At 40.7% G+C, this 21,012-nt stretch overlaps 2 protein-coding genes across 19 annotated transcripts in view; both read left to right on the top strand.

Moving 5' to 3' along the window:
* PDCL2 (phosducin like 2) overlaps positions 1-11,460 on the top strand; it is a 150,180-nt gene extending 138,720 nt beyond the window's left edge. For all 9 annotated transcript variants that reach the window (XM_055588616.1, XM_055588614.1, XM_055588615.1 and 6 more), the window contains 2 exons: positions 2,931-3,139; positions 11,031-11,460. In XM_055588616.1, the coding sequence (XP_055444591.1) occupies positions 2,931-3,139; positions 11,031-11,188 (367 nt within the window). In that variant the 3' untranslated portion in view covers positions 11,189-11,460. The remainder of the gene's footprint in view (positions 1-2,930; positions 3,140-11,030) is intronic.
* Positions 11,461-19,278: 7,818 nt separating this feature from the next.
* CLOCK (clock circadian regulator) overlaps positions 19,279-21,012 on the top strand; it is a 121,286-nt gene continuing 119,552 nt past the window's right edge. For 3 of the 10 annotated variants that reach the window (XM_055588597.1, XM_055588599.1, XM_055588600.1), the window contains exons 1-2: positions 19,281-19,543; positions 20,805-20,879. The gene's annotated coding sequence lies outside the window, so the exon portion shown is untranslated. Of the gene's footprint in view, positions 19,544-19,652; positions 19,846-20,804; positions 20,880-21,012 lie in introns of those variants that run through there. The other 7 variants (XM_055588598.1, XM_055588601.1, XM_055588605.1 and 4 more) reach the window with 6 other exon arrangements.

Below are 21,012 nucleotides of genomic sequence, written 5' to 3'. Positions count from 1 at the left end.
CATAATGTTTTAATGACTATAGCCTTATAATACAGTTTAATATCAGGAAACATGTGGCCTCCAATTTCGTTCTTCTTTCTCAAGATTGCTTTGACTACTTGGATTTTTTTATGATTCCTTACAAGTTTTAGGATTATTTGTTCTATTTCTGTGAAAAATTCCATTGGAATTTTGACGAGGATTGTATTGAATCTGTAGATTGATTGGGGGTGATATGAATATTTCCAATCCATGAGCACAGAGTATCTTTCCATTTGTTTGTTTCTTTTTCACTTTTTTTCATTAATGTCTTGTAGTTTTCAAATGTTTTTTACTCCTGGGTAGTTTATTCTTTCTGATGCAATTACAAACGGAATTGTTTTCTTTGTTTCTCTTTCTGATTCTTAGTGTATAGAAACATAACTTAGTTCATTCTTAGTTATAGAAACATAACTGACTTTTGTGTATTGATTTTTTAGCTTACAACTTTAATGAATTCTTTTATTAGTTCTAACCATTTTTTTGATAGAGTCTTTAGGGTTCTCTAAATATAATACCATGTCATAGTGACATGCTTTACTTCTTCCTTTCCTATTTAGATACCTTTTATTTATTTATTTTTTCTTGCTCTGGCTAGGACTTCCAATATTATGTTGAATTAAAGTGGTGAGAGTGGGCATCCTTGCCTTGTTCCTCATCTTGAGGAAAGGCTTTCAGCTTTCCACTGTTGCATATAAAATTAGCTGTGGTCCTGTCATATCAGGCCTTTATTATGTTGAGATTTGTTCCCTCTATACTCACTTTGTTGAGTTTTTCTAATTTGTGAAACAAGGTTAGAAAAAAAAATTGATGATAAAAGCCAGAAACTGGCAAAGAGAAGACAAATAAAAAAATATACAGTCTTCCCCCAATATTGTTAAGACCTAGTATATTGCCATTGGTTTCATTTTCAGAGTTTGTTTAAAATGGAGCAAGAATTCACAATTACATATGAAGCAATTTGAGTGCAGAAATCTTTATTATTCCTTTGACATTTATATTTGTCTGGCTTACAATGAGCTACACAACAATTTTTTTCTAAGTGATTCACATTTATCATGTTTCTCCAAAGCATGCATTTGATATTCTTCAGAACTTCAATGACTTTTGTTGTCACACTTTTATTTATTTGTTAAGTATAATAAAATATGCAGTGTGCATAAACAAATATAGAGGGGAAAAGTGGATAAAGTCCAGGAGGGTTACCACCTGCCTGCAGCATGCAGTATGTCCTGGTATGAGCCACTCACTTAAGAGAACTTCAACTTCAACTATATCTGTGACAGTTTGCAGGAGTTGAGAATACGAATGGGAATAAGATGCTTTTATGATATAGTTCAAGAGACAAATTAAACATTTCATGTGTATATCTATCTATCTATCTATATAGATGTATGCATTGAAAGGACATATAAGGTGTAGAACAAGAGAAAGTGAAGTGAAAGTGAAGTCGCTCAGTTGTGTCCGACTCTTTGCGACCCATGGACTCTAGCCTATCAGGCTTTTCCATCCATGGGATTCTTCAGGCAAGAATACTGGAGTGGGATGCCATTTCCTTCTCCAGGGGATCTTCCCAACCCAGGGATCAAACCCAGGTCTCCCGCATTGCAGGCGGACGCTTTACTATCTGAGCCACCAGGGAAGATCTCAAGAGAAGAATGTACTAATTTTGTCTGTTAGACAAAGACCTTTCTCTGATTAACATGGTTCACAGTAATCTTTCCTTCCTCTACTGTATTGTTTCAAATATGCTCCATTTGAATGATGAGAAAATGTATACAAAGATGAAGGAGAGATACACTTGTATCAAATTTAGTGTTTTGTTTTTTTTTTAAAGAATGCCCAGTGAATGTGTCTAAAATGAGAAGAGGGTCTAGGACATAGTTACAAGGAATATCTACATTTGAGGTATTAGCATAAGGAGTGAGTCAGAGGAGTAAAAAGGAAATTTCATAGAAAAAAATTATCACAGGAATCAAAAAAGGAGAGCCTTTTAAGAAGGGAAGTGAACAACACAGAGATTTTTAAAATCTTTTTTCATCTGGGCTGTGACCAGGTGAGGGAGGGAGAGAGAATGAGAAAGGACTTTTAAAAATTTTTTTAGTATTTTGAATATGTTTATGTAGAGTAAAGAAGGATAGCTTAAGAAAATAGGATAACAAATAAAGAATGGTCCCATAGGAAATGCAAGGAGTGTGGGATAAAGCTGAGGATTAGCTTTGAAAGAATTTAATAAAGCTGTGAGTGAGTGATAGAGAAAAGTGACTAATTAAAACATGAGTGTAATGAGAGTTAAGGGATAGAGCTGGAAGAATTGCCGATTTTGATTACATTTCTGATCAATTTTAAATTTCCAATGAACAGTTCTGGGTGTTGGGGAATATGATATAGCATGTCAAAGAAAAGGGTGGATGAAGTTTGAATAAAAGGAATTCAAGGAAGTTTGAGATAACTTCTGGTGTGGAAATAACCTATGACCAAGAGTTGGGTCCCCTTGTTTAAATTTAGAACTGCTAAGGATCCCCTAGAAATGTCCTGTTTTGTTTTGTTTTTCTTTCTTTCTCCTCCCCTCCCCCTCAGTGTCCTATAAACTAGGAACTTACTGGTTCCTCAATTACATTGTACTCGATTACACTGCTGCCAAGTCAAATGTGGTTAGCCTTAGTTAGGCTGCAAATTCCCATGGTAGCAAGCTTCATTCCCAGGCTTTAACAGTTTTTGTAATGAAAATCAGATACTCTATAGTTTATCACTACTAAAGGTAAAAATAGAGGATTACAATTGATGCAATCTTATATTAAAAGAAAATCTAAAGATATATTTTTGTCATGGAAATGTTTTACTTATTTTATTAGATTGAAATAAGTAGCCTGTTTTTTTAAAGATGTTGTGTGTATTGTTTCTCTTTTTAGCATCCCAATGTGTTTGTTGGTTAACCAGCATCTTAGTCTCCTAGCAAGAAAGTTTCCTGAAACTAAATTTGTTAAAGCCATTGTGAATAGCTGTATTGAACACTACCACGACAATTGTTTACCAACCATTTTTGTTTATAAAAATGGTCAGATAGAAGGCAAGTTCATTGGAATTATAGAATGTGGAGGGATAAATCTCAAGCTCGAAGGTAATGATGTTACTTTTAAAATTTGCCTATTAAGAAAATTACATAACTTAACAAATATCATGAAAATTTATTTTCATAAAACATTAGGCTTTTCCCTTGTTTCTAGTTTCTTCTTATATGCCTTCAGATTAATTTTCCTACAATAATACTATCATAACACCCACTTGCTTAAATCCTTAATGATTCTTTGTTTCAAATACATTAAAAATTCAGAATCATATGCTTAAAAATTTCAGCCCATCTATCCAATGTTTTCTGCAGTTTCTGCTGCAACCAAGCTGGTGTTCAACCACTATCTCAAACACACTTAACTCATTTGTGCCTTTATATTGCGTTGGCCAAAAAATTTGTTCAGGTTTTTCCATAAAATATTACAAAAATCTGGACGAACTTTTTGGCCAACCAATACTCTGTTTAATACTCTTTCTCTGTTCTCTAAATACCCTACCCTGCTTTGTTCTTCCTTCCAAACCCTATTCCTTCTTAGGTTTCCATTTAATCCATTATGTGATGCTGGAGCAATTAATAATCTGTTTTCATGTTCTCTACTGAAGTTCTATAGCATATATTCTATACACAACTTATTTTCCATTTATCTACATATTCTCAGATTTTGTTGGTTAACCCATTCCCTTTGAGTTTTGTCTCCCTAACAGGTGCAAGGACTATGCCTTCTACTGTTTTCTTTTTCATAGTACATAGCAAAGGGCTTTATAGTTTTACGTTCTCTAACAATGTTTAGATGCTTCCCTGGTGGCTCAGACGGTAAAGCATCTGCCTGTAGTAATGGAGACCCGGGTTTGATCCCTGGGTTGGGAAGATCCCCTGGAGAAGGAAATGGCAACCCACTCCAGCACTCTTACCTGGAAAATTCCATGGACTGAGGAGCCTGGTTGGCTACAGACCATGGGGTCACAGTAATGTTTACTTCCAAACCTAGTTCTAAGACCTAACTCTTCAGGTAGTCATTTCTTGGAGTTGATATAATTCTGTATGATTAAAATCTTCTCCTACCATTGTATTAAAGCCACTGTGAACGGCTATTTTTAACAGTCTTTCTTTCACTCTATCATTCCCATAAAACTGTTTTTGGCCTTAGTAAGACTTCCAGAATTGTAATTGTTCCAGAGTTTTCCTTCCCTCTCTATTTTACCATCTTACTTTTCAGCCTGTGCCTTATCCTCTTTTTTTTTTTTTTTTTTTAGGGCTGAAATTTATTTAGTATATTTTTCTAAATTTTTATTGCAAGATATTCGCTTTATAATATTGTACTGGTTTCTGCCACTCATCAACATGAATCAGTTACAGGTACACATATGTCTCCTCCCTCTTGAACCTTCCTCCCATCTCCCACCCCACCCACCCCTCTCAGCTTTCACAGAGCACTGGGTTGAGCTTCCTGCGTCATATCGTAATGTACACATTTCCATGCCTCTCTCTGAAGTCACCCCCCCACACACACACACACTGTGTCCACATGTCTGTTCTATCTGTGTCTCCACTGCTGCCCTGCAAACAGGTTCATCAGTACCATCTCACTACATTCCATAGGCATGCATGAATATACAGTCTTTGTGTCTCTCTTTCTGACTTGCTTCACTCTGTACAGTAGGCTCTAGGTTCATCCACCTCATTAGGACTGACTCAAATGTGTTCTTTTTTAAAGCTGAGTAACATTCCATTGTATATATGTACCACAATTTCTGTATCCATTCATCTGTCAATGGACATCTAGGCTGCTTCCATGTCCTAGCTATTGTAAAAAGTGTTGCAGCAAACATTGGTGTACATGTGTCTGTCTCAGTTATGGTTTTCACAAGATATATACCCAGTAGTGGGATTTCCGGGTCATATGGTAGTTCTGTTTCTGTTCCTAGTTTTTTAAGGTTTCTCCATACTGTTCTCCATCAGTTCAGTTCAGTCATTCAGTTCAGTTGCTCAGTTGTATCCGACTCTTTGCGATCCCATGAATCGCAGCACGCCAGGCCTCTCTGTCCATCACCAACTCCCGGAGTTCACTCAGACTCGCCATCGAGTCAGTGATGCCATCCAGCCATCTCATCCTCTGTCGTCCCCTTCTCCTCCTGCCCCCAATCCCTCCTAGCATCAGAGTCTTTTCCAATGAGTCAACTCTTCGCATGAGGTGGCCAAAGTACTGGAGTTTCAGCTTTAGCATCGTTCCTTCCAAAGAAATCCCAGAGCTGATCTCCTTGCAGTCCAAGGGACTCTCAAGAGTCTTCTCCAACACCACAGTTCAAAAGCATCAATTCTTCGGCATTCAGCTTTCTTCACAGTCCAACTCTCACCTCCATACATAACCACTGGAAAAACCATAGCTTTGACTAGACGGACCTTTGTTGACAAAGTAATGTCTCTGCTTTTGAATATGCTATCTAGGTTGGTCATGACTTTCCTTCCAAGGAGTAAATGTCTTTTAATTTCATGGCTGCAGTCACCATCTGCAGTGATATTGGAGCCCAAAAAAATAAAGTCTGACACTGTTTCCACATCTATTTCCCATGAAGTGATGGGACTGGATGCCATGATCTTAGTTTTCTGAATGTTGAGCTTTAAGCCAACTTTTTCACTCTCCACTTTCATCAAGAGGCTTTTTAGTTCCTCTTCACTTTCTGCCATAAGAGTGGTGTCATCTGCATATCTGAGGTTATTGATATTTCTCCCAGCAATCTTGATTCCAGTTTGTGTTTCTGCCAGCCCAGCGTTTTTCATAATGCACTCTGCATATAAGTTAAATAAGCAGGGTGACAATATGCAGCCTTTGACTCCTTTTCCTATTTGGAACCAGTCTGTTGTTCCATGGTGGTTGAATCAAATTCATTTCCACCAACAGTGCAAGAGGGTTCCCTTTTCTTTACATCCTCTTCAGCATTTATTGTTTGTAGATTTTTTTAATGATGGCCATTATGACTGGTGTGAGGTGATAACTCATTGTGGTTTTGATTTGCATTTTTCTTATATGAGCATTGTTGAGCATCTATGCATATGTTTGTTGGCCATCTGTTGTGCCTTATCCTCTTAATTTAAAAAATACATAAGTATACAAACAATAATATAGAAAATATTCACGTAATCATTACCCAAAATAAAAAAATGTGAACATTTGTTCATGTTTCCTTCAGCTATTTGTTTATTATTGAAATAAACAGTACAGATGTTGAAGTTGCCTATATTTCCATTCCTAGTTCTATTCCCCTCCCTGCCTCACTAAGCAGTCACTATCATGAGTAGTTATCCAGACTCTACTTTTTAAAATTGTAATACCTGAAAAAAAATTTAAATTATTTAAAAATACACATAACATGAAATTCATCATTTGAATTATTAAAAACTTAGAATACAGTATTATTAATTATTGTTACCATGCAATAAATTATACATATCCAGAACTTAATTATGAATAAATAAGTTATATTATTTAATCATTTTAAAGTGTATGGTTAGTGAAAGGCTCTCAGTTGTGTCCAACTCTTTGCAACCCTATATACAGTCCATGGAATTCTCCAGGCCAGAATACTAGAATAGGTAGCCTTTCCCTTCTTCAGGGGATCTTCCCTACCCAGAGATCGAACCCAGGTCTCCCACATTGTAGGTGGATTCCTTACCAGCTGAGCCACCAGGGAAACCTAAGAATACTGTAGTGGGTAGCCTATCTCTTCTCCAGTGGATCTTCCTGACCCAGGAATTGAACCAGGTCTCCTGCATTGCAGGTGAATTCTTTATCGACTGAGCTATCAGGGAAGCCCAAAGTATATGGTTAAGTGATATTAGGTATATTTTCACTGTTGTGCCATCATCACCATTATCCATCTCAAGAACTCTTTGCATCTTGCAAAGAGTTGGAACTTATCCTTAAAAAGTAACTCTTTATTCTCTACTCCCTCTAGCCCCTGGCAACCATCATTTTACTTTCTAACTCTGAATTTGACTACTCTCAAAGTACATCATATAAATGAATTAGGCAGTTTTGTCCTTTTGTGACTGGCTTATTTTACTTGGCATAACGTCCTCAAGATTAATCTGTATTGTAGTACGTGTCAGCATTTCCTTCCTTTTTAAAACTTTAAGTCTGAATAATATTCCATTGTATTTTTTATAGTACATTTTAGTGTAGTGCTAGTCACTCAGTCGTTCTGACTCTTTGCAATCCCATGGACTGAAACTTGCTAGGCTCCTCTGTCCATGGGATTCTACAGGTAAGAATACTGGAGTGGGTTGCCATTCCCTTCTCCAGAGGATCTTCCCAACCCATGGATTGAACCTGGGTCTCCTGCGTTGCAGGCAGATTCTTTACCCTTTGACCTACAGGGCAGACCCATTAATTTGTTGATGGACATATTTGTTGCTTCTACCTTGTGGCTATGGTGAATAATGCTGCTGAGAACATGGATATGCAAATAATCTATTCTGGTCCCTCTTTTTAGTTCTTTTGAGTGTATAGTCAGAAGTAGAATTGCTGGATCATATAACAGTTCACAGAAGAACTGTACAAAAAAGATCTTCACGACCCAGATAATCATGATGGTGTGATCACTCACCTAGAGCCAGACATCCTGGAATGTGAAGTCAAGTGGGCCTTAGAAACCATCACTACGAACAAAGCTAGTGGAGGTGATAGAATTCCAGTTGAGCTATTCCAAATCCTGAAAGATGATGCTGTGAAAGTGCTGCACTCAATATGCCAGCAAATTTGGAAAACTCAGCAGTGGCCACAGGACTGGAAAAGGTCAGTTTTCATTCCAATCCCAAAGAAAGGCAATGCCAAAGAATGCTCAAACTACCGCACAATTGCACTCATCTCACACGCTAGTAAAGTAATGCTCAAAATTCTCCAAGCCAGGCTTCAGCAATATGTGAACCATGAACTTCCTGATGTTCAAGCTGGTTTTAGAAAAGGCAGAGGAACCAGAGATCAAATTGCCAATATCTGCTGGATCATGGAAAAAGCAAGAGAGTTCCAGAAAAACATCTATTTCTGCTTTATTGACTATGCCAAAGCCTTTGACTGTGTGGATCACAATAAACTGTGGAAAATTCTGAAAGAGATGGGAATACCAGACCGCCTGATCTGCCTCTTGAGAAATTTGTATGCAGGTCAGGAAGCAACAGTTAGAACTGGACATGGAACAACAGACTGGTTCCAAATAGGAAAAAGGAGTATGTCAAGGCTGTATATTGTCACCCTGTTTATTTAACTTATATGCAGAGTACATCATGAGAAACGCTGGACTGGAGGAAGCACAAGCTGGAATCAAGATTGCGGGGAGAAATATCAATAACCTCAGATATGCAGATGACACCACCCTTATAGCAGAAAGTGAAGAGGAACTCAAAAGCTTCTTGATGAAAGTGAAAGTGGAGAGTGAAAAAGTTGGCTTAAAGCTCAACATTCAGAAAACGAAGATCATGGCATCCAGTCCCATCACTTCATGGGAAATAGATGGGGGAACAGTGGAAACAGTGTCAGATTTTATTTTTCTGGGCTCCAAAATCACTGCAGATGGTGACTGCAGCCATGAAATTAAAAGACACTTACTCCTTGGAAGGAAAGTTATGTCCAACCTAGATAGCATATAGAAAAGCAGGGACATTACTTTGCCAACAAAGGTCCGTCTAGTCAAGGCTATGGTTTTTCCTGTGGTCATGTATGGATGTGAGAGTTGGACTGTGAAGAAGGTTGAGTGCCGAAGAATTGATGCTTTTGAACTGTGGTGTTGGAGAAGACTCTTGAGAGTCCCTTGGACTGCAAGGAGATCCAACCAGTCCATTCTGAAGGAGATCAGCCCTGGAATTTCTGTGGAAGGAATGATGCTAAAGCTGAAACTCCAGTACTTTGGCCACCTCATGCGAAGAGTTGACTCATTGGAAAAGACTCTGATGCTGGGAGGGATTGGGGGCAAGATGAGAAGGGGATGACAGAGGATGAGATGGCTAGATGGTGTCACTGACTCAATGGACGTGAGTCTCAGTGAACTCTGGGAGTTGGTGATGGACAGGGAGGCCTGGCGTGCTGCGATTCATGGGGTCGCAGAGAGTCGGACACGACTGAGCAACTGATCTGATCTGATCTGATAACAGTTCTACTTAATTTTTGAGCAACAGCATACTGTTTCCCCAGGGGCTGCACCATCTAGCACTCCCACCAACAATGCAGAGACGCTCTAATTTTTCTACATCCTTAGCAACACCTGTTCGTTCCCTTTTTTTTTCTTAAATAGTAATTACTATTTAAGAAAAAAATGTATCTTAATGTATGTGAGGTGTCTTCCCCCCACTGACTTTTGATATCTCCTATGTCATTTTCACGGAGAGGACAATGGCACCACATACTCCAGTACTCTTGCCTGGAGTATCCCATGGATGGAGGAGCCTGGAGGGCTGCAGTCTATGGGGTCGCTGAGGGTCGGACACGACTGAGCGACTTCACTTTTACTTTTCACTTTCATGCTTTGGAGAAGGAAATGGCAACCCACTCCAGTGTTCTTGCCTGGAAAATCCCAGGGACGGGGGAGCCTGGTGGGCTGCTGTCTATGGGGTCGCACAGAGTCGGACAAGACTGAAGTGACTTAGCAGCAATGTCATTTTCAGGATTAAAAAAAGATGCTTCAGTCTGTTTCTGAAGTTTCCACTATGTTCCAATGGTCTGTTCTGTCTATCCCTGAATCAGTACAGTACTATGTTAATTACTGTACCTTCCTAACAATTTAGCTGTCTCTAGTAGGGCAAGTCTTTTTCAAAATGTAATATGAATGTTGGAATTAGTCTGAAAAATCCTGTTGGTTATTTATTAGAATTACATTTAAAGATTAATTGTTGAAGACTTGATATCCTAATAATAGTGAGTATTCCTGTCCATGAATAAGATATAACTTGTCATTAATTTTGATCTTCTTTTTTTTGGTAACTTTCTTCATAAACATAATGTATTTACAGTTGGCCCTTGAACAGCACAAGAGTTATGAGTATTGACCCCCATGCAGTGAAAAATCCACACTTAATTTTAGAGTTGGCACTCTGTACTTGCAGTTCTGCATCTGTGGATTCAAACAACTATGGATTGTGTAGACCTATAATATGCATTTATTGAAAAAATCCACATACATGCAAACCTCTGCAGTTCAAACCTGTTTGAACTGTTTAAGGGCCAATTGTATTATATTTTGTAATTTTCCTCTTAAGTTTATTTTGTAATTTTCCTCACAAATATTCTGTTCATTTACACAGTGCTTAGGAATAAATTTAACAAAATAAGCAGTTTGCAGGATTGGGAGGTTTTTGTTATTGTTCAGTTTTTTTTCAGTTTCGCTCTTAAATATGTTTACATAATTCACACTTTTTGTTGCAGTTTTCCCACTAAAATTTTCAAATGTATTGGCATACTTTTTTCTCATAGTAGTCTCATGGCTTTAAAACCTTTATCTTGGTTTTGCCCCATATAATTCTTTACATTGTTTAGTTTGTTTCTCGTTCTTGTGATCTTTTTTGCTTAAGGTGTGTCTATTATCTCTTCAAAGAACCAACTTGAGATTTTGTTAGTCACCTCTATTGCTTTTGCTTTTCAACCTTTGCTAAAGTCTCTTCTTCATTATAGCCCTCTTTCTGCTTTCCTTTGATTTACATTAATTTTTTTTCTAGCTCCTTGATATGTACTTTCAAAGCACTATTTTCAGTCATTTAAAAATAAACGTTAGCCATAATTTCTCCCTTTAAGTATAACTCTGCTATATCCAATGTGTGTTTTGACATAGTACTTTCACTGTAATTTAGTTCTAAATATATCATCGTTTCCACATTAGTTTTATTGGAGTCAACTTCTGTTTCATATAGATGTTCCAGGATTTTATCTGATTTATTGATGGGTTATTTTTTGCAGAACTTGAATGGAAGCTAGCAGAAGTTGGAGCAATACAGACTGATTTGGAAGAAAACCCCAAAAAAGCCATTGTAGATGTGATGGTGTCTTCAATTAGAAACACTTCTATTTATGATGGCACTGATGGCTCAGGCAGTGACAGTGAGGACACCAAGTAGGAATATTTAATAAACAGCTTTCAAATGTTTATATATGCAGTGTTTTTGTCATTGCCTTTATAATCAGAGATCAGAATATTTATAAATAGATTTATTTTCATTTTCATATTAGAATTATAGCTTATATGTAATTACAAAAACTTCCAGATATTTCAGAATATTTATTGCCTCCAACAAAACTAGAATTTGTCCTGAACCCTTAATATTTTTCTGTACTTTATCCTTTTTCTGCTCCTTTTTGGACAATAACAAATATATTACAAGTCCTCGGTGTTGCCTAATCACTTCCAAAAAGGCATGTGAATAAAAATGATGAAAAAGAACCATGGACTTTAATTTACTTTAATAAATATTAAAGTCTATTATTTAGAGGCTTTGAGTGAAAATACTTAAATTTATGACCATATGCTTTTTCTTTGAAGTCTCTTACCTATTAAAAAAATTAAGCACTCAATGGAAAAATGCAATTTAAAGATTCTAAAAAGTACTAGGAAACATCTCATTGTTATAATTTTTAATACTTCTATTATTTTTAGAAAGTATTAGCTTACTAAGTAGACAGGTGATTGAATCATTAGACCTGTATAACATGTAAGTTTCTAAATCATGAGAAGTGAGAAAAGTATATTGTGAGGCTTACATATCTTTTGATAGTAATCTCGGAAGAATTCATCATGAGAAAATAACACTACAGAACCTGCAGCATGTTTTATCTTGGATTAATAATTGACACCACTTTTAGAGAAAATGGTGTTAAATCCAGCATGTAATAGTTTAACAACACATTCTAGTCTTCTAGTTTGTTTGTACTGGTGACCCATCATTGTGATTTTGGGTATTCACTGATGTGTTTCAGAGAATCCAGACTAAGTTTAAGTGATTAGATTACAAAAATAAATTGGTGAAAACCAAGGCAATTTAGGACTTCCCAGGTGGTGCTAGTGGTAAAGAGTGCAGGAGACATGAGAAACAATCCCTGGGTTAGGAAAATCCCCTGGAGAAGGGAATGGCAACCCACTCCAGTATTCTTGCCTGGAGAATTCCATGGACAGAGGAGCCTGGTGGGTACAGTCCATAGGGTTGCACAGAGTCGGATGTGACTGAAGCGACTTAGCATGCACGAGGCAATTTAACATGAAGTCAGAAAAGGGTATTTGCTGTTCTTAGAGGTAGGTAGGGATCATGGAGGCAGCAGAGAATGATGAAGTGGAGGGAAAGTTAAATACAGATTGAGTTGTTGTTGTTCAGTCACCCAGTTGTTTACGACCTCATGGACTGCAGCACACCAGACCTCCTTGTCCCTCACCATCTCCTAAAGTTTGCCCAAGTTCATGTCCATTGCATCAGTGATGCCATCTGGCCATCTCATCCTCTGGCGCCCTCTTCTCCTCCTGCCCTCAGTCTTTCCGGGCATCAGGGACTTTTCCAGTAGATCAGCTGTTTGCATCAGGTGACCAAAATACTGGAGCTTCAGCTTCAGCATCAGTCCTCCTTCCAATGAGTATTCAGGGTTGATTTCCCTTAAGATTGACTGGTTTGATCTCCTTGCTGTCCAAGGGACTTTCAGGAGTCTTCTCTAGCACCACAGTTCGAAGGCATCGATTCATTAGTGTTCTGCCTTCTTCACGGTCCAGCTCTCACAGCTGAACATGATTGCTGGGAAGACCATAGCCTTGACTATACGAATCTTGTCAGCTTACTCTGCTTTTCAGCACACACTGAGTTAGGTGGTAATAATTTATTTTATCAGATAAGGTAAAATCAAATGATCTAACTTTGTAAAGAATTAGGAAGACCCCTTCTGAGATAGCAAAGAAAGGCTTTTGAAAATATACACATTTGGATGAAGGGAGGAAACGTTGAGAAGCAAAGTTGGGAGTTGCACACAATGGTCTTTATTATAGCGTTAGCACACATATCAGAGAAATAATTACCTATAAGGTCCAGCTTCTAAGAGTCTTTAACAAAATGGATGGAAAGATTCCTATTGACAATAAAACAGTTGTGGAAATTAAAGGAAAAACCATATTAATCATAAAGTTAAAATGTAACTTTAATGCCATCTAATGCATATAAGTATAGACATTATTTCCCTGACTTCCCTGGTGGCTCAGGTGGTAAAGAATCTGCCTGCAATGTGGGAGACCCAGGTTCAATTCCTGGGTCTGGAAGATCCCCTGGAGAAGGGAATGGCAATCCATTCCAGTATTCTGGCCTGAAGAGTCCCACAGACAGAGGAGCCTGGTGGGCTACAGTCTATGGGGTCACAAAGAGTCAGACCCAGCTGAGCAACTAGCATTCATTATTTCCCTTCCAATTGAAACCGAATGCAAAAGGTTCCCCCAAATGCAATTTTTTTTTAGTAAATCCATCATATTTACCTATTTTCTTTTTTGAGTTAAAATTAGCAGAGGAAGTAGTAATAGTATTTAAGATGTTTGAATAAAAAGATTCATACTTCTTTTTTTAACTCAAATCCACCAGGTGGCAGTAGTTTTTATACATAAGCACAGTTCATGAAAACTTAAACATTTGTAAAATTCATAAAATTATAGCATAATAGAGGTGGCTGGTTTTGATTCCAGCCTCAGCCTTTTTCAAATAATGCACACAAACATATGCTTCTAGCAAGTACTCATGCTTGCCAGTGTAGATCAGTACTACTTCATATCCTACTTGATTTATACATTCTCGTTTAAGTGGGGTATAAGTATTTGTTAGAATGTGGGGAAATTATTTAACAATGTGTTTCACATTTTATTGAATGAATTTTTGTGATTTTTTTGGAAATTTTAAATATTCAAATGTTTTTGATCTACAAAAATGTGTATTTCATATAACCTTCCTAATATTTTTCTCTATTCCTTTCTGCCAACCATTGAAACTCCCTCTCCTGCTTTATAGTGCCTGTTTTGTCAAAGTGTGATCCTAGAATCAGCAGCATCCCCAGGGAGCTTGTTAGAAATGCAGTCTCTGGCCTCATCCCAGCCTAGCTGAACTGCAATTTTTGTTTTAATGAAATCCTTAGGTGATTAAGCAGCACTGGTAGCAAGTCCCCTAAAGACATCTTGAGCATATTCTTTAACTCTTCTTTCACACTTTTGGTTATTAAAAGTCTATCTAGTTTCAAGCTTCAATATCAGTTCCCAGGCAAATGTTCTATGGCTGAACTTGTGATTCAGGAACTCAAGAGGGAAGGTGGAGTTGTTTTAGCCAATTATTTCCTTCTCTTTTCAAGACCCATCTTCTGTGGTGTTGGGGACTGGAAGGGAGATTAGGGAAGAAAGGCATACATTTCTCTTAACTAGGTAAGTACTATCCATATTGCATCAAAGTGTTTGCTCTTTAATGGGCACATTGAGTTCTCCTAGAAACTCGGAGGCAGCCTCTCCACTGAACAATTCCTTGATATGAGATCAGTCTGCAGCTCTCTCTCTTGATCTCTCTCAGTTCCCACTCCTTGAAGTATATTCTGCCTCTTGTTGCTAGAATTTCTTTTCCCAGTAGGTGTCAAAATGGTTCAAACCTGGACAGTACTTTCTACCAGCATGGATGGACTCCGTAGAAACTTCCTTGCCATGCCAAACTGTAGGAGTACACTTTAGCCCACTTCCTCCAATTGTTTCTCCCCAAGTCTCTATCTTCCTGTTCACACAGGTAGATGCAGGGCGGATCAACAAATCTGAAAGGAAAGAGATACCAGTCTCTCCTTAGTCACTCCAGTTTCTCTAGCCGATTCTGTTGGAGCCTTGTTCACTTAACTCGGAGTGAACTGTGCTTAGTTGCTCAGTTGTGTCCAACTCTCTGTGACCCCATGGACGCCAGGCTCCTCCATGGAATTCTCCAGGCAAGAATACTGGAGTGGGTTGCCGTGCCCTCCTCCAGGGATCGAACCCAGGTCTCCCTCATCGCAAGTGAATTCTTTACTGAGCCACCAAGGAAGCCCAACTTGGAGTGGGGTGGGGGAACAAAAAGGAAAAGCCATAGTACTCTTTTAAGTTGTGGCTCCAATGATTCTCTCATCCTCCTCTTCCCTTGTATCTTACTTATATGGCCTGAAAGTAGGGGTTGGAAGTTTTGACCATGTTAAGTCCAGTTTTGTCCAGCTTTTGATCCTGACTGAAGGAATGTGCATGTGTGTCATTCGTGTCTGACTCTTTGCAACCCTATGGACTGTAGCCTGCCAGGCTCCTCTGTCCATGGGATTTCCCAGACAAGAATATTGGAGTGGGTTGCCATTTCCTTCTCCAGGAGATCTTCCCCACCCAGGGACTGAAACTATATCTCTTGCATCTCCTGCATTGCAGGCAGATTCTTTACCATCTGAGCCACCAGGGAAGCCGGGCTGAAGGAATATCTGCTTCAAATGCGGGCAGCTGTTTGGAGGGTGAATGCTGCATGTTCTTGTTCGCTATTGTGGACCTCACTCAGCATCTCATACTAGTGTTTCACTATTTTCAGTTTATCTCTCCTTTGTACTTTAAAACACGTTGCTAAGTTTACCTCCTGACAAGACTACAATCTGTTTACAATCACAACTTGGAATATAAGAGTGATCCCAAAAATCTTCTGGCATGTTTCACCTTTCATTTCATTCATTTTTTTTTCCATTTAACTCAAGCATTGAAATGAATGCTGCATGTACAGTGATGAAGAAAACACATGGTTCTTGACTCTTGGGATTTACCATGTGGTGACAATGGGGCGGGGTTGGGGGGGAAGACAGTTAATAGATAAGAAAAGAAATATTTAAAAAAACCCCACAGTAATAGAGAATAATTGTGGGTACTATGTTGGTGGATGGCAGGTGAGAGGTAGGAGGGAAACATCTTAAATAGGGTAGTTAGATCTTTGAGACATGAAGACTGAAGAGGAACCAGCCAGGAGAAAAGGTAGGAGGGTGGTCCAGGTAAGTGCACGGCATGTATCAAAGCTTGAGAATATAGAGATTCGCAAGAAACTTGAGGAAGTTTCTGGGTGGAAGTGTTATGGGAAAAGAGAAAAATGGTAGGACATGAAGTTGGAGACATAGAGGGGGCTAGATCAAAGAGGTATTATGGCCACAACTAGGAATTTAGATATAATGGGAAATAATAAGGATTTTAAGTAGGAACATGCGGTTTCATTTATATTTTCAAAAGAGTATTCTTGCTGCTTTGTGGAGAACAGATTGAAGGGAGCATCCAAGGTATTTGAGATATTCAAGAGGAGACATTGGGGAGACAATTGGACATGCGTGTTTAGAACCCAAAGGTTAGGTGTAGGCTGTAGTTACAAATTTGTGAGTCATTTCAACCATTCCTAGAGTTCCAACAACAAAGCATAAAAATCTAAAGCCACCATCCTTTTCAGCTAACCTTTCTGTAGTAGTTTATAATTTACATTTGATCATCACAATTCTGAGATGCCTTTTTTCTGACTTTACAGATAAATACCCTGATGCTCAAATAAATTATTTAACTTGCTCAGTGTGTCTTAGTATTAGTCAGGATTGAAGCCTAGACCTTTGATTACAAAGTCTTCAATATCACATCATACTATTGCCTTCCTTCTAAAGGATCTAGAAAGGATAAAAGTGATTGACTAAAACATGAAGAATTCTTAAAAAAAAAAAAAAACCCTGACAATATATTCCCTATTATGCATATCAAGCTTCCCATGTTCCTATTTACCTGAAACTGTAGTAGTAAAAGTAGGAACGTCAAGGAAAGGGTGGATAAGAGTATTATGAAAAAACAGAAAGGACATAGGGTCCCAGAGAACTAGGGGAAGAAATTGAGCAAGAGATGCAAGAACTACACAAAAAGCAACATCATTAATAGCCACTACTACTATGGGATTTTTTATGTACCAGGTACTATCACACACACACACACACACACACACACACACACACTCCATCTACCTGTTCTATCTTCTCTCAATTATCCTGAGACATGATATTACCCTCATTTGACAGATGAGGAAACTGAAGAACAGACTCAAAGTCATGCAGATATTAAGTAGTGGGGCCGGAATAAATCCTGGCAGTAAGTTTCCAATTCTGTATTTTAGCCACTATGCTATCTATATTGCTTCCATCAAGACATCAACTGTGGAAGCCAGTTAGGAATGGAGTTGGAAATGTTCCTTTTAAATTATACCAAGGCAGACAAGAAGTGAGCAGAATATTTGAGTTAGATAAATTGTGTTCAAGGAGAGGATTTAGGCTAGGGGACAAACTATGAGGCAGGGTTTTTGTTTTAGGGAAAAGTGGAATCTGGAAGTTGGAAATGTGATTAAAAATATGTGGTACAGTTTTCTTCTTGGAGAGTATGGGGAGAAAGATAAGTTGTGAACTGAATCATGGGAAATGTTTGAGTAGTGGCAGAAGACTGAGCAGAAAAACGGGACTATCAACAGGTGTTGGTAAATGATTAAATACAGAAAATGAGAGAGGAAGGAGTCAAAGATGAACATGATGTGTTTCTAGTGACTAAGAGGACCATGGAACCATTAAAAGGGGCAAAGGTATTTTTGAAGATATGATGCAGAATATAAAGAGAGATCACTTTCTCTAGAAAATCCAAACGTCCACATCCTAGGAAAAGCATTCAAAGCCTCTTGTCTAACTGAAACCTTCCTAATCAGTATTATTAATCTTGCCTCCTTTCTTGCTACCACTGTGAGAATTCATGATGGCAAGTGACAGACAACCTCTCACTGGTTTAAGCAATGAATACATGTTAAGAATTTATTGACTAACTTAACTGAAATTTCCAGAGTTATCTAGTCCACAACAGATTCCATGCATCCAATGTGTCTCCAGGCCAAATCTCCGTTTTTGAACCTGCTTTATTCCACGTTGCCTTCTTTCTCAGAATCTGTGAGTAGGAAGATGTGTTCAGGCTTCCATTTCTGCAGACTTAACTCCACTGGAAAAGAGATCACCCTTCTTAGTTAAATCCAAACTAAGGTAGAGGATTAACTCAAATGTATTTTCCTCTGGAGTCCTGCCCCAGCCAAATGGTCTGAGAGTGAAGAAAGGATAGTTCTCCAAAGGAAATGATCAGAATAGGGAATGAAGGCTAAACAGGAAAAAATGTCTACTAAAATCTTGTCTGCTATATGATGACTCTATCATGCTCTCCCATTCCGGACAGAACCCTCTGGTCTGATCTGAATAGTCCCTCAGTTTCGATGTTTTTTTTTCTCTTGAGTACACAGCAAGAATCTCAAGTGTTCACTGAGATGAATGTTACCTTTGAGGGAGGATTTTATAGTCACAACATTTTTTTGAAAGAAGAAAAAATGGCTTCTATTTCATATTCAAAGAACAATCATTAAAATATGAAAACTACTAGGAATTAGGACTGTAGACTTTTTCCCAATAATTTTTAGCTACTGAAAGGTGCTTTCCCTTGTGGACCAACTGTCTTAACCATCAAGGAAAGTAATTTCCCCCTAAGATAAGGGGGAAAATATTCACACGTTTTTCTACAAGGGAAGGAAGGTACAAGCTAGGATCCTGGTTTATCTCCCATCTTCCTTAAGGCTAGATAAAAATCTCCAAAGGAGCACGTCCGTTATCTTCTTTGGCCTCGGCCCTCCAGCCAAGGACTCATGTCCGGTCTCCCCAGGCCCACTCTCCAAAAAGAAGCGACTAAAGCAGTGCACTTCCAGGAGAAGAAAGAGGAGGAGTCTGGAGTGCCAGTCACCTTCACAAATGCCCTCTTCCCGTCCCAAGAGACAAAACACAAGTGATGCCACCGGATGAGGGGGAAAAGTCTTTTCGCCCGCCCGATTTTTTTCCCCTGGCATTGGCAAAGTGATTTGCTTTTCGAGAAAGACAAGGTCCCTTTTGGCTTCGGGATCCCTTATACAAGAAACTCTCCTCTGTCCTCGCTTCCCGCATCCAGGGTAAAAGCCAAAGCCACCCTGATCTAAACTCCCGGGACCGGCCGCACCCTCCGCAGCTAACCAGGCCCCGCCTCCCTTGCTTTCCAGTAACCCGTGCGAGGAAAGGGGCGCCGGGGAGATTTCGGCTTTCCTGCACGCCCGGCGGCAGCCGCGGATCGCGCAGACGCGTAGCCTAGGGAGCAGGAGTCTCCTCCGGCGCCCGGGATCCCCATCGCAGCTCCGAGCTGCCTAACGGAGCACATCGCATGCGCACCGAGACGCACCGGGGAAAGGGATAGTGAGGGGAGGGACGAACGAAAAGCGCCGGCAGTCGGAGCCCGCAGGGGGTCACTGACTACGCATGCGCCGGGAGGGAGCGCAATCACAGACTCTTCTTGCGGCTACCGGCTTAAAAAAGGAAACCCCCAAGACCGAGAGCGCGAAGGAAATCTGGCCGCCGACGCGTGCGCGCTCCCGGTGAGCGGCGCCCCGCCGGGTGGGCCTGGGGCCTGACGTCCGCCGGCAGGCTGGCCTGAGCGGCGCATGCGTGGTCCCGGTGCCGGTGGAGGAGGGGAAGGGAAGGGAGGGGGAGGAGTTGAGGGCGGCTGTAGCGGTGAATTTTTGGAGGGGTGGGTTAGGGGCGCCACTCAGCCTCAGGGTGCTGCTAAAGCTGGGAGCCGCAGCGCCTTCAGGACGCTGCAAGGCTAGTGGTTCCGAGTCGCCGCAGCTGGACTCCAGGGTGGGGGAGGGAAGAAGCCGGAGCCGCCGCAAGCCACACGGTGAGGGCGCCGGGAAGTGGGGGGGAGCAGGAGGGCGGTGTGTGTGGGGCCGGGGGGCGGCGGCCAGGGGAGGGGCGGGCTGGCGCTGAAGCCCAAGTTTTGCTTATCGCTCGAGTGTGTCTTTTCTCGGGAGTTGGGGTGGAGGCCCGCCCCGTCTGAAGGGCCTTTCGGGACAGCTGGGGTTACCTGCGGGGCAGGGGCGGGATTGGGGTGCGCGGCGGGGCCGGGTGGCCGGAGCGCGCCCTTGGGTTGAGGCCGATTAGAGCGGCAGAGCGGCTGGGAGAGCCGAAGAGCCGGTGCGGAGAGGGCTTTCGCTGGGGACCCGCTAGGCCTTGTGACCCACTTTATTCCTGTCACAACTCGGGCACGTTTGGAGCGGCGCCCAATGGGGCGCCGGGACGGCCAGCTCCTCCGGGGAACCCCCGCCTTCCCGGCACCCGGCCCGCGCGCCGCAGCCCGCAGTCCGAGCGGCGGCCGCCGCCGCCCGTGGGCTGGTTCCGTTAGTGGTCGCGGTTCCGGGGCTGGGTCCCCGGGGAACGCGCTACTCCTCGCGTCCGACTGGAGCCGCTGCGCGGGTTCGAACGCTCCCGGGGCGGCGCCGGTCTTCCTTCCTTGAGTCCACCCGCGCCCGCCCGCTCCGGGTCACCACGGCGGCTTATTCTTATGGAAACCTTTTCGCCTGCGAAGCTGGACTCTAGCTAGTCCTGGTGTGCTGGCCCCGGGAGAGTAATTTCCGACGCGTAGCGCCGCAGAGCTTACATTCTTGAGTGCGTTTTCGCTGGTGTACAAGTCGTCCTGTTGCTAATAGCAGAATCCTGACAGGTAAAAAAAACCTCGGCCTCTGACTTGGGGAATGAAAGATCGAATCAGGTGGCTGTTGCTTGCTATTAGAATGCCACGCTATACGACTTGAAGGCTTTCTAACCTTAGAAAAGCAACAACAGTGTTTTCTTTTACAGTGAAAGAAAAGCACTAGCAAGAACTTTTAGTCGTTGTTGATTTGGCCGTTACGCTGATGCCCCAATCAAAAAAAGGTAATTTCACTTGAGTCTGCATTCTAATTTGTACCTTCATTTTAAGTGATAAAATTGTGCGACTTTTTCCTCTACCTGGTTGGAAAATAAACGTTCTACAAAGGATGTAATTTAAATAATGAGTTGATTTGTC

Source organism: Bubalus kerabau, chromosome 7, assembly GCF_029407905.1.
Source record: "Bubalus kerabau isolate K-KA32 ecotype Philippines breed swamp buffalo chromosome 7, PCC_UOA_SB_1v2, whole genome shotgun sequence".
Lineage (NCBI taxonomy): Eukaryota > Metazoa > Chordata > Mammalia > Artiodactyla > Bovidae > Bubalus > Bubalus kerabau.
This window is presented reverse-complemented; position numbering and strand designations above follow the sequence as displayed.